General features: G+C 37.7%; 2 protein-coding genes across 3 annotated transcripts in view; one reads left to right on the top strand and one right to left on the bottom strand.

Moving 5' to 3' along the window:
- The window catches only part of SPDYA (speedy/RINGO cell cycle regulator family member A), a 34,676-nt gene extending 33,941 nt beyond the window's left edge, over nucleotides 1–735 (top strand). Inside the window, exon 7 of the mRNA XM_055400924.2 lies at nucleotides 601–735. Coding sequence (XP_055256899.2) covers nucleotides 601–689 — 89 coding nt within the window. The 3' untranslated portion in view covers nucleotides 690–735. The remainder of the gene's footprint in view (nucleotides 1–600) is intronic.
- On the bottom strand, nucleotides 211–13,671 carry TRMT61B (tRNA methyltransferase 61B). 2 transcript variants are annotated; one of them, XM_055400922.2, is made up of 7 exons: nucleotides 12,398–13,671; nucleotides 9,506–9,608; nucleotides 6,472–6,662; nucleotides 2,571–2,662; nucleotides 1,841–2,067; nucleotides 1,074–1,151; nucleotides 211–989 (listed from the first exon to the last, which is right to left on the bottom strand). In XM_055400922.2, exons 1-7 carry the CDS (start codon nucleotides 13,109–13,111, stop codon nucleotides 946–948), a joined length of 1,449 nt encoding a protein of 482 aa, XP_055256897.2. In that variant the 5' UTR covers nucleotides 13,112–13,671; the 3' UTR covers nucleotides 211–945. The 2 variants fall into 2 exon arrangements, with proteins under 2 accessions (XP_055256897.2, XP_055256898.2); XM_055400923.2 differs by having other exon boundaries at nucleotides 213–989; nucleotides 1,868–2,067; nucleotides 12,398–13,667.
- Between the last annotated feature and the right edge of the window lie 3,420 nt (nucleotides 13,672–17,091).

Raw genomic sequence — 17,091 nt, forward strand, 5'->3', positions numbered from 1 at the left:
ACCTATAAAAATCTATATTTAAACAATAACTCTAAGCTTATGTTTATCTGTAAAATATGGATAACCTTAAGGATGAGCAACACATATTAAATAAAAAGACATTATCAACTCCTTAAGACATGTAAGGCACATGGTAAATGCTAAATGACTGGTGCCTATGAATAATAAAATCTAGTCCTAGTTAGTTCATATTTATAAAGTGTATCTCTCCAAACTTTTTTTTTTAGCTGCATCATGCAGCTTGCAAGATATTAGTACCCTGACCAGGGATTGAACCTCGGCCACGGCAGTGACAGTGCCAAGCTCTAACAACTGCACCACCAGGAAACTCACCAAACATTTGACTTATATAACAACAAAATAATTCTGATGTTCGTTCAAACTGTTAAAATAATTCTGTGAAGGGCAAAAGAGATTTCAAGAATTGTTACATCTTTTGTTACAATTTTAAAGATAGTGATATCATTTTCAGTTTTTTCCCTATTATTTACTATAGCCTAGACTTATTATTTTTTAAGATACATACAAGCCAGTAAGGTATATATTTAAAATACACAGATACATAAAATTTACCTCAAAATGCATATTTTATTTTGGTAGCCAATGACCATCAATCAAACAAAGAAAGGAAAACTAATTTCATGAAGAAAGACAAATCTATGGAGTGGTTTACAGGAAGTGAAGAATGAAATGGCTCAACTAAACCAACTTGGAATCATTTACTCCAAAACGCCAAACTGCAAGACAAGTGTCAAAATGGGACATTTAAGCCGTTTTGAAATGTTACATGTTTCTCCAGCTTTTATTACTTTTCAAAGTTACATGTGAAAGTTATACAAATCATAGTGATAGCTAAAAATACCAATCCATGAAAGTAGTAATTTGCAATATAAAGTTCTATGTTGATACTTTTCAAGTCTTCAAATCAGTTGTCATCTGAGGTACTCAGTTAAGTTGTGCTTTGCACTTCCTCAATTTGACAAGAAAAGCTAAATTAAGGGGAGAAAAAGGTAAGGTGATTGCAATAATGAGAAGAAAACACCATATAATATAGCCTGAAAAAAATTACTCACCTGTATGACCAGTTTGCCAGTGTATAGGTCTAGCAATATAGGGAAACGATCCATAGGGAAAATCAGAATGTGATTCTTCTGTTATAAAACAAAATATGTATTATAAGCCACATAAAATATTTGACAGTTTGTTTACAAAACCGTTAAACAACAAATTTCTGTCCCTTTCTTGTAATTTTTTTTTTTTTTTTTAGTGTTTGTTTTGGAGCTATTCTGACAGTTATCTTACAGAAACAACTTGTCGAGGATTACATGATAAACTTTATATATGGTTTTATTACCAATGAATAAGCCCATATCATAAATCAATAGATGTCTGAAAACTTGTTTATGGTCTAAATAATGTGTACATACAATAAGGAACTAAATTTAGTTCTTGGAAAATTCCAGCAGCATACTAGAAGTTGCTTTTTGGAATATTAGCTATTTGCATACCAAGTCCTATTAAATTCTTTCCCGTCAGTGATAATCACTGATCTAAATTTAAAATATTCTTTAGTATATTTAAAGTATTTCATAAGCCAACCCCCTTGTCACAAATATGAATATTATAAGAAGTTCAATTCTAGAGTTTTACATAAAAGGCAGGAAAAGTCATGATTCTTTCTCTTAGAGATTTTAAATGAATAGAATAAATACATTTCAATTTCCATAGGAAAAAAATAATAAATCCTGAGAAATATTTTATAATGTATTGCTCATACACTCAGGAATGTATTCTCCATTTATTATTGCAAACACATGCATAAAATAGAATTGAAGCTCACCATGGTCATCATATTGAAACATCTCACCTTCAATTCTAATTTTTTCTTGAGAGTGTGCTTGTAAGTCTGTGTTGATTTTAGGTTCTACTTTTTGAGCTAAAATTCCATTTTTCTGTCTTGCAAGGCAAACCAACCAATCTCTGACAATAACTTCACTTATCTTTTCACATGAGAGGGCAAGTTCACAGATGCGAATTCCATCTAAAAGTTCAATAACCTGTGTGATGCTTTCAAAAAAGTGAAAAATGTACTTTAAACTTCTACTACAGCAATAACTTTAAGTTCACTATACCTCTTATCCCAATTTAAATGCTATACTCAAATCAAGACGGGAAAAAAAAGTAAAAATGCAAGTTAGGGCACAAAAGAGAATACTAAGTAAAAAAATATAGATTACACTTTTAAAAACTTTTATTCTAAATTGTCAGAAGAAATAGCCATCTTATATTACTGTTTATGTAAAGGATGCTTTAACCAGAAATATAACTAAATTTGGGACATATGCTCTTTCATAACAGTTTTATGAGATAAAATATACATCTAACTCAGTTACAAGATGAACATTTTAGCCTAATATTTAAAACAAAAGTGTGTTTAAAATAACATTAAACTATGGCTGATTTATGTTGATATATGGCAGAAACCAATACAATATTGTAAAGCAATTATCCTCCAATTAAAAATAAATTAAAAAAATAACATTACAAAAAAGCACAGTCACATTACTCACTTTGCTAGATATACAGCACATATACCACCCTGTTTAAGATTTGGGAATAAAACAGGCAAAGCAACTTGAGGATTCAACATATCCAAAGCTACCTATAGTGGGGAAAGAGAATCAGACTGAGTTTTGATTAAATAAAGCATGTATTGTCTTTTCTTATTGTGGTGAAATGATATACTTTGGGAAAGCAGTTAAAATACCTAGTTAAAATATTTCACTTTTTAGAATACAGTACTGATGATCATTTTACTTCTCTCAAAAAGGCACATTCATTATTATACATTTTGTCATAATTCTTGACTACATAAAAACTGTAATGCCAAGTCTTGTACTTGACAATATTGTTAATACAGGAATCTTTAGCTACTTTTATACATACACATAAACACAGAGTTGCCCCTTGAACAACATGGATTTGAACTGCGCAGGTCCACTTACACAAGGATTTTTTCAATAGTAAACACTACAGAACTACAAGATCTGCAGTTGGTTAAATCTGAAGATATAGAACCCTTGGATATGATGGAACCATGGAGAGGGAGTCCTGACTGTAAGTTATACTCGGATTTCTGACTGCAAGCAGGATTGTTGCCCCTAAACTTCCTGTTGTTCAAAGGTCCACTGTATATATAAAATTTCAATGCTTTATTTCAGCTTTTTGCAATAGAAATTCACATTATCTCAAATGTGTATTTTTATGTTCAAAAGAAAACTTCTGAATATTAATTTTAGAGATTCTAAAATATAAGAATCATGTCCCTTATTTCTTTACTCTTCATTCAATTGCAGAATACAAAGCTATATACTCAAAAGATGTCAAGTGAATACAATGAGTAAGGGAAATTTTCAAAAAAATTTCATTGAAAACAAAAATAAATAGCCAAAAGAGAAAATAACTGACTTACTGATAACTCCAGAAATCTAATCTAGTTGGCACATCCTTAAATTTACTAAATTAGAAAGTATTCTGTTCACGTTTGGTTTTTTTTAAATGGGTCATCATCCATTAATAATTTATTAACCAAATATTTATTGAGCAACTTCCATGTGCCAAGTATCTTGCTAAGTGGTAAAAATAAAATGGGAGCTTACATTCTATTTTGTTTCATAGGAACTTATATTCTAATTAAGGGATAGGCATTAAACAAAAATTCAATAAATATGTAATTCAGAGAGTAATGAGTGACATGAACTACAGGATTATAAAGGAGAATAGAAGGCTAGAGTGACAAGGCAAGGAAAGGAAATGCTATTTTATACATAAGCTGGTCATGGAGAGACCTGAAGAAAGTGATTAAGCTCACCCTGTGGATATTTATGGGGGAAGTGTACTCCAGATGGAGAGAAGAGCAAATACAAATGCTCTGAGGCTGAAGCATATTTGGTGAGGCTGAATCATATTTGGTGAGTCTGAGAAGGCCACTATCGCTGTAGTGGGGACAAAAGTGGGAAAGTGGCAAGAGAAGAGTTCTCAGATGATGGGGATGTGGTGGAAATGGGGGAGGGAAAAATTATGCAGAATCTTACAGACTTTAGCTTTACTCATGAAGAGAGAAGCCACTGGAAAGTTTTAGACATGATCTGACTTTTAAAACTTTTTTGAGTGTGGTAAACATACCATAAAACTTGTCATTTCAGGTGTATAGTTCAGTGGCATTAAGTATATTCTGACTTGGGCAAGGAAAGACTTGCAATAGCAAATAGCATTGAATGTGATAAGACAAAGCCAATTAGAATTAGGATTGGCTGTGAGATATGAGAGAAGTGAGGATAAATTCAATGTTTTCAGCTTAAGCTACTGAAAGAATGGAGTAAATTTTCCTCATTTACTATTGAGGAAAACGACAAAGACAATGGGAAGAACAAGCTTGGGGAGAAATATTTGAGAATTCAGATTTGGACATGAGTTTAAGATGCCTATTAGATATCCAAGTAAAGATCTCAATGACTAATCAAGGGGCCAACATTGTAGACATAAATGGATTTCCTTGATTGCAGTCTTACTATATTACTGACCAGGACCAAAAGTCAGACTACCAAGCAGCCTGCCAATCCAAAGCTCTATTATACTCAGCCAACAATATTACCATTCATTAGCCACTCAAATCAGAAATTTAGAGTCATTATTTTCTTTACCTTGAATTCTTCTTTTGAGAATCTGTGGGGTTATGATGCTTCTGTTTGGATTAAAATTACCCAGTCCTACAAATCTATCTCTACAAATACAAATCTCAGTATTTCTCAAATTCATCCTACTGCTAATGCATAGAAACCAAACTTATAGTTACCAAATGAGAAACAGGTGGGAGCGATACAGTAGGAGTTTGGGATTGCCAGATACAAACTATTATATATAAAATAGATAAACAACAAGGTCCTACTGTTTAACACAGGGAACTACATTCAATATCTGTTGTTCAGTAGCCCGGTTGTGTCCAACTCTTTGCAACTCCATGGACTGCAGCATGCCAGGATTCCCTGTCTCTCACCATCTCCTGAAGTTTGCCCAAGTTTATTCACTGAGTCAGTGATGCCAACCACCCATCTCACCCTCCCTCACACTCTTCTCCTTCTGCCTTCAATTTTTCCCAGCATCAGGGTCTTTTCCAGTGAGACGGCCGTTTTGCATCAGGTGGCCAAAGGATTGGAGCTTCAGCCTCAGCATCAGTCCTTCCAATGAGTATTCAGGGTTGATTTCCTTTAAGATTGGTTTGATCTCCTTGCTGTCCAAGAGATTCTCAATTGTCTTCTCCAGCACCACAGTTCAAAGGCATCAGTTCTTCAGTACTCAGTCTTCTTTATTGTCCAGCTCTCACATCCATACATGGCTACTGCAAAGACCATAGCCTTGATTATATGGACTTTTGTTGGCAAAGTGATGTCTTTTCTTTTTAATACACCATCGAGGTTTGTCATAGTTTTCCTGCCAAGAAGCAGTCATCTAATTTCATGGCTGCAGTCACCATCTGCAGTGATTTTAGTGCCCAAGAAGAGGAAATCTATCACTGTTTCAACCTTTTCCCCTTCTATTTGCCACGGAGTGGTGGCACTGGATGCCATGATCTTAGTTTTTTTTAATATTGAGTTTTAAGCTGGCTTTTTCACTCTCCTCTCTCACCCTCATCAAAAGAGGCTCTTTAGTTCCTCTTCACTTTCTGCCATTAAAGTGGTATCATCTGCATATCTGAGGTTGTTGATATCTCTCCAGAAATCTTGATTCCAGCTTGTAACTCGTTCAGCCTGGCATTTCACATGATGGACTTGGTATGTAAGTTAAATAAATAGGGTGACAATAAACAGCGTTGTCATGCTCCTTTCTCGATTTTGAACAAGTCAGTTGTTCCATATAAGGTTCTTACTGTTGCTTCTTGACCCGCATAAAAGTTTCTCAGGAGACAGGTAAGATGGTCTGGTATTCCCATATCTTTAACAGTTTTCCAGTTTGTTGTGATCCACACAGTCAAAGGCTTTAGCATAGTCAATGAAATAGCAGTAGGTGTTTTTCTGGAATTCCCTTGCTTTTTCTATGATCCAGTGAATGTTGGCAATTTGATCTCTGGTTCCTCCACCTTTTCTAAACCCAGCTGTGCCTCTGGAAGTTTTTGCTTCACATAACTTTGCGAGTTACAGTCCACGGGGTCGCAAAGAGTCAGATACAACTGAAGTGGCTGAGCATGGCACGCAGGGCACAGGCACATTTATTGACAACTCTGGCACCTAGTTCAGTATATATCTCTGCTCTAAATCCCACCATGATATTAAAGGAAAATATTCCTTCCACTCTAGAAATGGAAATGGGACAAATAATGAAGGGAGATCCTTTTGTATGGAAAAGAAGTGTGGTCTTTGTTTTCTTTGTACTCAGTATTAGGTAATATCATAGGACCCACTTTAGAAAACTTACCGCATCAAATGTTAAAGATTGTATGTCCTCAGTTGCTCCTAAAATATCCTTATGAATAAAATCTACATTGTCTGGCCACTCTTCTACATGACTTATTTTCCATGAATCACGCCAGTGTCTATAATTCTTCATAGCCAGTTTGTGGTGGTCCTTTCGAATTTCGAAACTTATGACACGTCCTTGTGATCCAACTTAATTAAAAAAAAATTATGACAGTACATAGTATAAATCAGTTTATTAAAAATGTCAAAAAATTATTTTTCAAAAATAATACATGGGTGTGAAAAAATAATTCAAGTGGTTCAAGGTTACAAAAGTCTCTATCCTATCTCAAATCCCCAGTCAGTCTCCCTCTTCAGAGGCAACCATATCACCACAGTTATTTACCCTTCCCAAGATAGTCGGTGCCTCTACAAGTGTGCAAGTATCTCTTTTTTTGTTTTTAACACAGTGTCCCATCATACATACTGTCCTGTACCTTTCTTCTTATTTACCAATGGCATTTCAGTGATTAACGATCTACTGCATTTTTTAAAAGAGCTATTATGTTCCCTTGTATGGCTATGTTTATTTAACCAGTCACCTGCCAAAGAACATTTAGCTTGTTTCTCGTCTTATGTTTTACAGACAATACCACAGTGACAATTATTTTGCTTAGGTCTTTGTAAACATAAGCCAGTTATATATTTAGGATAAAGTCCTAAATATGGAATTGCTGACTCAAAGGGCATGTGAATTTTCTTTATTTTGAAAATTATTACCAAATTGTTCTCCAAAAAAAATGATACCAATTTATACTTGACCAATAATGTATTAGAGTGACTATTTCTCCATACTCTCTCCAACAGAGTTATCAAACTTTGTATCAACCTAAAAATTGCATATAGTTTATCACTGTAGTTTTAACTTGCATGTCTTGTTAGGATGAAGTTAGGCCTTTTGGATACTTAAAAGATACTTGGGGCTTCCCTTGTGGCTCAGCTGGTAAAGAATCCACCTTCAATGCGGGAGACCTGGGTTCAATCCCCAGGTTGGGAAGATCCCCTGGAGAAGGGAGAGGCTACTTACTCCAGTATTCTGGCCTGGAGAATTGCATGGACTGTATAGTCCATGGGGCCACAAAGAGTCAAACAAGACTGAGCCACTTTCACTTCACTTTCAAAGATACTTGTATTATTGTGTGTGTCTGAAAAACTTTCAAACTATCATAGGAATACTGCAGTTTCACAGAAAACTACTACATTTTAAATACAGCAATTAATTTTCTATCCCTCTCTATATGAGGTGATTTGATTTGGAGGCTGTCCCAGGTTAATCAGTCTATAGTTAAAATGAGTTTAAATTCCAGCATGTCTCTTTAAAATGTAAGTCCAGCTGTAATTCATCATGTTCTCAAGGGATAAAAATTAATGTTAATAGCAGCATAAGCTAAATGTTTAGAAAATTATGGAGTGAAAATATCCATCCTGAAGGTAAATAGCAATGATTTATTGATCACTCATAGGTCAAGATTATTCATGCTATGTGACACTCCTCCAACACTATAGGTATTAGAAATATGGACACTCCTATCTCACAAACTTTTATAAATTCACTTTGTCAAATGCATTTAGGAATCAGTCACAGACTGTGAAGAAATGGCTGCCTTTAACTATGCACAGAAGAGTCCAACAAAAGATGTGAGGAGCCCAAAATGAATTTCCTGACCCCTGACCCAGTATAAGCTGGATTATGTTTGTATGTGATGACATTAGGTCAAAAACTAAAAGGTTTAATTCAGTATATGTCTATCTGTAATCTTTATAAAATCTACCCACATACACCTACAACTGCTCTAACAATGTTTATTAGCTAAAAAAGAATGCACTAATAAAAACAACATGAATGAGTTTTTAAAAAAATTTATCCAAAGAGAGTGCTGTCTATTATTAGGTGAGAAAGGGAACACTGCAGAGGCAGTCAAACAAGCCAAAGCAACCTTGACAATCAGAGGAATTCAGTGGCCAAAAGGAGCAGTAATCAGTTACAACAGTAACCAGAATTCAGGTGGAGGTAACATGAACAGATATTTATGTTTACTATATACGTCTTGATTTTTGACCTTCAAGCAGTAGTTTAACTGACAATTTTCAGAGACTTTCTCTAAGAAAGGAAAATTCTTCATGATCTAGTTTTAGCTTAATAGTTTAATTAATTTATTCATGAACAATGATAATTCTTTGCCTCTAATAGTATATGACTCTTCCCCAGCAGCTGACAGCCCTTTTCTCCCTTCTATAGTTTCTGATACTGAGTATTTATTTGGCACTATTATCAACAAAAACATGTGCACCAAAAGAAAGCACAAGAATGTGCAGAGGAGCACTCGAGGACTGTTTACAACATTCAACTCAAATGCCCATCAACAACAGAATGGACAAACTGTGCTTTACTTATAAAATAGCAACTAAAATGAAATAACCACTGCTACATGCAATGACTGAACCTCACAAACAGAATGTTGAATGAAAGTAACCTGATTCAAAAGCATACAGTACTAAAGGATTCCTTTTATGTAAGATTCAAAACAGGCAAAACTCATCAATGGTGATTAAAGTCAGAGTAGTGGTTACCTTCTACCTTTGGATAGGATAAGGACTGAGAGGGAGTTGAGGTTTCAATAGAACAATAATATTTCCTATCTTGATTTGGGAAATAACTAAATGAGTGTGGTCACTACATAAAAATTCACCGAGGTATACACTAATGATCTGTGCACTTTTCTGCAGCTGTGTTATGTTCTAATAAAAATTTCAGTTAAAAAAAAAGCATGGAAGGAGCAATAGAAAGCAAACAGAGAGAGGGTTAGACAGAAAATGACTTGAATAAATGTACAGAATAGAAAAATCATTGCTTACATTTGATTTCAAGGAGAATGCTCTCTATCACAAAGTTATGTGAACATTTTCTGAAACATCTGTATCTATTTAACTTTCTGTTATTATGAACAGATTGAATGTTTTGTCATCTTTATTCATTTACCCTAATCTCTTACCTGCTTTGGATAAAAATAAGCTCATTCCACCAGAGCCCGAGCCAGCTTCCAAAACAGTATCACCTGGGTGGATATTCATCATCGACAGTATCACATTTATATCCTATGATTGAAATACAGCAAGGGTGATTGTGTGGCCAATAAATATGTACTAAGCACCTACTCCTTCGAATACTATGTTGGACTTGGAGAAAAGTGGAGGAGGAAAAAAAAAAAGGATTAAACTCTGGCCCTTTCTACCAAGAGTTTATGGTTTACTTGACAAAATGAGAGATTTAGGAATCAATTAGCAAATACAGAAGGACTTAAGTATAATACTGAAATTACAGACAATAAGTAACATTAGCAGCTCAGAGAAAGGAGAGAAATCAGCAGACTACCCTAGCTTAAAGACATAGAAAATGTAAGGAAACAGTCACAAGGTAGGAACAGCTTTCAACAAAAAAGAGGTAGAATAAAATACAGTTTGCTTATCTGAATCCAGGCTAAAGCATTTAAACTTAACAATGGTAAATAACTAGGATGTGTCACTGAGGTAATATAAATGGCATTTTATAAAGATTAATCTGTCAGGGCAATACAGGATGTACTAGAATTGAGAAAAATTAGAGGCAGAAGGACAAGTTAGGAAGTTATTACATAATCTGCATGAAATGATGAATTCTCATTTAGAATTAGGATACCAGGAACAGGCAGGAGGACACATTTGCCAAACTTTATAACTAAAGAATTGTTTTGTTAACAGGAATATCATGGATGATAGTAGTAATAGCTGTTTATTGAAAATTCACCAGGTGCTAGGCTTCTGTTAACTATGCAAACTGCTTTCAAATATTATCTTGTTTAATCAGAATAATAATGAGAAAATGATCACCACTGCCATTATAAGGATGAGAAATCAGAAAGGTTAAGTAATTTGCCCAAAGTCACACAGCCAGGAATTAAGTGGGCAAGTAATACTGATGCTGAACTCCCAAACACCATGCAGATGACTGTTACACTATTTGTTATAAATGCTATAGACAGAAAAATGTAAATGTTAGCATTTGTTTCACCATTCCCCCCAAAAGCAAACCTTTCAAAGTTGCTAATAAGCAGCATATCAATTAAGTTTTTACTATCTTTTTCTTTTCTGGGAAAAGCTGCAGTGAAAATTCTAAAAAAAAAAAAAAGATCCTCTGTTGGATCACAAAAAAACTGTGTATTAAATATGGGTTTGGCTGCATAAGAAACTATTAATATTTAACAGGTACAGTGGTCCAATTGAAAGCCAAAAATGTATTTTCTGAAATGATGGACTAAGATTTGAACCAAATGATACATAGACACATAATATTTAAGGTGTACTCTTCAAAAAGTTTCAGTCACAAATTCAAAGTCTTTCAGACACACATATCCTTTTCCATCTGTCAGGCATATGGGAGCAGAAGTGGGAGGGAGCACAGATAATTTCATACAGGAGTGGGAGGCAGCTCCAGCAATCATTTCAATGAAATGCCCACGAGAAGCAGTCCTGTTTCCTTGGCTCTTTCATATAAGACATAGAAACACTTCATTATATATCACAATGTAATAATAATAGAAATAAGTGCACAATAAACGTAATGTGCTTAAATCAACCTGAAAACACCGCCCCCCCACCCCCAGTCTGTGGAAAAATTGTCTTCCATGAGTCTGGTCCCTGGTGCCAAAAAGATTGGGGACCATTGCTCTAGGGCATGAGGTCTATGTTGAGAGCAAGGACTGTAGTTCAACACTGCTGCTGCTGCTGAGTCGCTTCAGTCGTGTCCGACTCTGTGCGACCCCATAGACGGCAGCCACCAGGCTCCACCGTCCCTGGGATTCTCCAGGCAAGAACACTGGAGTGGGTTGCCATTTCCTTCTCCAATGTATGAAAGCGAAAAGTGAAAGTCGTTCAGTCCTGTCTGACTCTTAGCGACCCCTACATCTCCCTAAAATAGTGCTCTGAATGTATTAAGTTGGTGGTTATTTGCTGAAGAAATAATGAATGATTCTTCATCTAGGACTGGAGGAAGAGTTGTTATAATTACAAATGAACATTCTACTCAAGGGCAGTGACTATGATGAATGATTAAAATAATCCACTAGCAATGGATATAAGACTATAACAAGGAATTGGTAGGTAATTTCCTTTAAAGAATATCTCTTTTATGTTTAGTGTCTAATTTTAGCTGTTTTAATACAAACATTTTTCCCTAATGATAAAAGCATAGTAATAAATCTTTTGTTGATAAAATATATTTTGGTCACCTGATGCGAAGAGTGGAATCATTAGAAAAAAATCCTAATGCTGGGAAAGATTGAGGGCAGGAGAAGCGGGAGACAGAGAATGAGATGGTTGGATAGCATCATGGAATCGATGGACATGAGTCTGAGCAAACTAAGGGAGACAGTGAAGGGCAGGGAAGCGTGGTATGCTGCAGTCCCTGGAGTCACAAAGAGTTGGACACAGCTTAATGACTGAACAACAACCTCTAATAACTTACCTCATTAAGTATGATGCTTAAAATATCACCACAGTGGTACTAAACAATTGTCCCCAAGAGTTCAACATTCTCTTGAAAGCTGAACCTGCAAACTTAAGTATTATGGGGATTAAATGTACATTCTTATTAAATGCCTAGTGAGTCCACAGCACTCCATAATAGTAAGTCACTTTACAGATCAGAGAATAGAAGCTCTCAAGTTAAAATGAAAATCTGGCTGTTTCTTCCTAGAATTAGAAATCAAAAAATATGTAAAAGTTATAGTCATTGGTTTAAAAAAAAAGTGAGACTAGAAACTTGAAACATTCTGAGAGGTGCTTTAAGTACATTAATCAGATCTGTAGTACTGCATCCGTTTTGCTCTTAGTAACTCCCATGGCATTACCTTAGGATACGTTATGGCAGGCCCTCTTTGCATCAGTAACACATAATCCTCCAATGCCGGCCTCCTCAGCATGAAGTGCTTACCAGAGGAACTCCTCAGAATCTGGCCAGGGAACTTCCCCACGATCTCGCTGAACGGGACTGTTCCCCAATTACTATTTAAGTGTCCGGCGTTGCTCAACCTAAATAATTTTTTAAATTGTGTTTCTCTCTTCCCAGTCTCAGCTAAAATCAGCTCCCCAACCCGAAAAGGCACCACTCTGGAAGCGGACCAGGAAGACGAGACGTGAAGGATTTCGTCCCTGGTGGCAGGCTGGACCAAGGCGGGCACTGAGGGACTCCCGGATCCCGGGTGTGCAGGATCCGACTGGTCCCGGTCTCCACTCGAGCCCTCGCTCTCTTGAGGGGGTGACTCCTCTCGCGGCGCCGGGAGTCCGAGGCTTTCCAGCGACGGCAGACATCTGGTCCCAAGTCCCCGGAAGCGGGGCGGGAGAAATGGAGGCGACTCTGCGCCTGGGGCTTTCCTCTGTGCCGCCTCGCGCTCTCCTTCTTCATTTCCCGTGTCTCTAGGTGAGGCTTTAAAACACAGTAACCGGCCTCTCTCGAAGGACTCTCGCCCAAGGCGGCGCAGGAAGAGACAGGTCCTGAATCCTGGAAACCTCTGGAGGCGCCGCAGCGGTAGCAGTACCAGACCGACACACCTGGTTGCCAGCATGACGATCCACGCAGGCGCAGTCGCAGGCGAGTGACGGAAGGCGCGGCGAGGCTCCGCCTCTCGCTGCGCGTAGCAGTGACGCAGCCTCCCCCGGGCGGACAGCTATTGAGCGGGAAGATCTCGGCTACGGCGCTTGTCTCCAGAGGGGGCGCGGTGGCCGCCCGTCCTCGCTGACTAACTGTCCCATGAGTTGGTCCCTTTCCTGCGCGGGGGCGCGTTTTCCTCTTTGGAATGTGTTCAGGCTAAACAATTGACCGCTGACACATCTCCACCAGCCTCGTCCGGGGACGAGAGGATTAACAGAGACACAGCCTGTCAAAGCGCTGTCTAAGCTGAAGTCTTGTGTCAGAGTTAGCTCGCTATTCATCAGGAACAGGAACGTCGCTCAGTCACCATCAGTAAAACTGGCCGCGAGATGTGTTTTTACAGGTTGCATTTGTAGCTACCACCTGCTGACTGTCTCTCCTTTCCCCGCTGAGCGCCGCCTTCTTCCCCTGGTCTTAGCGAGGCCCTTTTGACCGGGCTGTGACCACTTGCATGTCCTCCCCAGGCCCTGGGAATAGGCCACCCTAGATTAAAGTGCTTGTATCCACGGTGTGCTCATTTAACAGAATTGTTTTCAATAACTAAAATATAATACTTAGTTTAAGTATTTTACCCTCCTCAAAACTAAGCAAAATTTTAGTGTCTTAAAATGGGAAAGTGAAAGTCTCTCAGTCAGGTCTGACTCTTTGCGACCCCTATGGACTTCTCCATGGAATTCTGCAGGCCAGAATACTGGGGTGGGTAGCCTATCCCTTCTCCTGGGGGTCTTCTGCATTGCAGGTGGAGTCTTTACCAACTGAGCTATCAGGGAAAAACCTTTGCTAAAACAGGAGTGGCAGAGTAGAGGGGTGTTATAGGCTGCATTTCATTCCCCACACCACCCCCCACCCCCAGCCCACTAAATTCATGCACTGAAGCCCTAACCTTAAGTACTTCAGAATGGGACTGTATTTGGAGACAGGGTCTTTAAAGAGGTAATTAGCTTAAAATGCCATTAGAGTGAACCCTAATCCAGTACGACTGCTGTCCTCATAAGAAGAGATGAGTATCCAGAGGGAACACCATGTGAAGACATAGGTCGAAAATGGCCATCTACAGCCAAGGAGAGAAGACTCAGAGGAAACCAGACCTGCCAGCACCTTGATGTTGGACTTCTGGCTTCCAGAACTGTGAGAAAATTAATTCAGTTGTTTAAGAAAAAAGAAAGAGAGAGAATTGACTGTGCTTTCTAATTCTCTCTTGCTGAATCTCTTTAAAAATTTTTATTTTCAGGTTTTGGCACCACCCCCCCCCAATTTTTAAATAAAAATGAATTTAACCCTAAAAACTAAACAAAATTAATAATGGGGGGAAAAGTTATCTATGGAGTCCAAAATCTCATTTGACATTAAATATCACTAACTTGTTTGCTTAATATTAATTCAGTTGGTAAAATTTCATTGAGGGTTCGGCATTACAAGGCACATTAGATATTTATTTCATATAAGTTTACAACAATCCTGTGTCAGAAATAAGTATTCCAGTTTTACGCATAAGAAAACTGACCCAGGGAGATTAAACGATTTGGGCAATAGCCCATAGCTGACAAGTGGCATGACAGGGTTCCCTATCTAGGTCAGTCTGGTTCAGCAGTCCATGCTCTTTGTACTGTAACAGCCCTTCTCAAAGACCAGTCAACAGTACGACTGAATTCAGAGCTAGCAGGGGAATATGTTCAGAGAACTACTAATTCAATTTAAATTTGAGAAAATAAGTCTTGTTATTACTTTCAAAGACATAAATCCTTTTTAATCTGTGCTTTCTAAAACATCAACCATTGTAAACTCCATCATCAAGACTTCTCTCTTTTAATCCTAAACATGAAAAGACAAAATAGCCCTGCTCTCCCCTGTACCAACTGCATGTGTCACTTTTGGTTTCGATTTAAGAAAAGTTCTTTTTATTATCACTGCTAAATATGGGTCTGAGTTGGAACCTTCTGAATCTTAAGCCTTACAATTGTTTTAAAATTTATCATTCCTACTTTATTATCTCTAAAATGTTATTTAAGATATTTGGATGTTATTTCAGAAGGAGTAAGAATTAGAAGGTACATTGACAAAATACGGGAAGTACATTTAAATACATAATTTATGAAATTGTGAACAGTAAATAGCATTCCTTTCTTTCTGTTGTTTGAATAACATACAGTGATATAAATATTTTGTCCTACACACATCTAAAAGTACCAGTATTGAGTATGGCTGCTCAACCTCCAGCCATTTCATCCCAATTCTAGACAGTAAGAAGGGAGAAGTGGGAAGAAGGTCATGCCTTCTTTCTTTAAAAACACTTTCCTAAAAACACATATATCACTTCTGCTTACATTTCATTCACTAGAACTTAATCACATGGCTAGATCTAGCAGCAAGGAAAGCTGAGAAATTTAGTCTTTATTACAACTGAATATCTGCCTAACCAAAAATCTGAAATTATATTAATCCTGAAGAAGAGGGAAATGGATTTGAAGGCAACTAGCATTTTCTCTCCCAGGTTCATGCTAGTGAAAACGCTGGCTTAAAACTCAACATTCAGAAAACGAAGATCATGGCATCAAGGCCCATAAAGGAAATCAACTCTGAATATTCTTTGGTATAACTGATGCTGCAGTTGAAGCTCCAACCCTTTGCTACCTGATGGGAAGAACCAACTCACTGGAAAAGATACTGATGCTGGGAAAGATTGAGGGCAGGGGAGAAAGGGACAACAGAGGATGAGATGGTTGGATGGCATCACCAACTCAATGGACATGAGTTTGAACAAACTCTGGGAGATAGTGAAGGACAGGGAAGCCTGGTGTGCTGCAGTCCATGGGGTTTGCAAAGAGTCAGACAACGACTTTGTGACTGAACAGCAACAGTGAAACAGTGAATGAATTAGGGACCAACTGTTTGATAACTGGTTAGCACTGACATCCCATATGAGGTTTGTGATCAATTTAAAGTAGGTCAAGAGTAATAATAAGGTGGTTGTGGCTTTCCTCTTCACCTTCAGTTGTTTGTGGGTGGAGAGTTAGATTTTACCAATTTTACCAGGTTTGTGTTGTTTTGGCCCCATCTTGCAGCTTGTGGGATCTTCTTAATAGTTCCCTGATCATGGAGGCAATGCCAAAGAATGTTCAAACTACTGAGCAGTTGCACTCATCTCAGTCAGTCAGTCAATGCAGTTGCTCAGTTCTGACCCCATGGACTGCAGCACACCATGCCTCCTTGTCCATCACCAACTCCCAGAGTTTACTCGAACTCATGTCCATTGAGTCGGTGATGCCATCCAACATTCTTATGCTCTGTCGTGTCCCCTTCTCCTCCCACCTTGAATCTTTCCCAGCATCAGGGTCTTTTCCAACGAGTCAGTTCTTCGCATCAGGTGGCCAAATTATTGGAGATTCAGCTTCAGCATTAGTCCTTCCAATGCATATTAAGAACTGATTTCCTTTAGGATGGACTGGTTGGATCTCCTTGCTGTCCAAAGGACTCTCAAGGGTCTTCTCCAACACCACAATTCAAAAGCATCAGTTCTTCGGTGCTCAGCTTTCTTTATAGTCCAACTCTCACATCCATGCATGAAAAACCAGAGCTTTGACTGGACACACCTTTATTGGCAAAGTAATGTCTCTGCTTTTTAATATGCTGTCTAGGTTGGTCATAACATTTCTCCCAAGGAGCAAGCACCTTTTAATTTCATGCAGTCACCATCTGCAGTGATTCTGGAGCCCAAGAAAAGAAAGTCTGTCACTGTTTCCATTATTTCCCCATCTATTTGCCATGAAGTGATGGGACCATATGCCATGATCTTAGTTTTTTAAATGTTGAGTTTTAAGTCAACTTTTTCACTCTCCTCTTTCACTTTCATCAAGAGGCTCTTTAGTTCTTCTTTGCTTTCTGCCATAAGGGTGG

The sequence above is a fragment of the Moschus berezovskii genome, chromosome 11, assembly GCF_049115385.1.
Source record: "Moschus berezovskii isolate FMDL1 chromosome 11, NW_MosBer_1.0, whole genome shotgun sequence".
NCBI lineage: Eukaryota > Metazoa > Chordata > Mammalia > Artiodactyla > Moschidae > Moschus > Moschus berezovskii.

Bases quoted from the DNA above. Each gene is read 5' to 3' on its own strand.
- TRMT61B (XM_055400922.2), bottom strand. From the start codon at position 13,111: ATGCTGGCAACCAGGTGTGTCGGTCTGGTACTGCTACCGCTGCGGCGC. The intron at 2,068-2,570 runs GTGAGTAATGTG...CTTTTTTGAAAG, and splicing joins TGTGCTGTATATCTAGCAAA to CATCACACAGGTTATTGAAC. The intron at 990-1,073 runs GTGAGTAATTTT...CCCTTAATTTAG, and splicing joins CTGGCAAACTGGTCATACAG to CTTTTCTTGTCAAATTGAGG.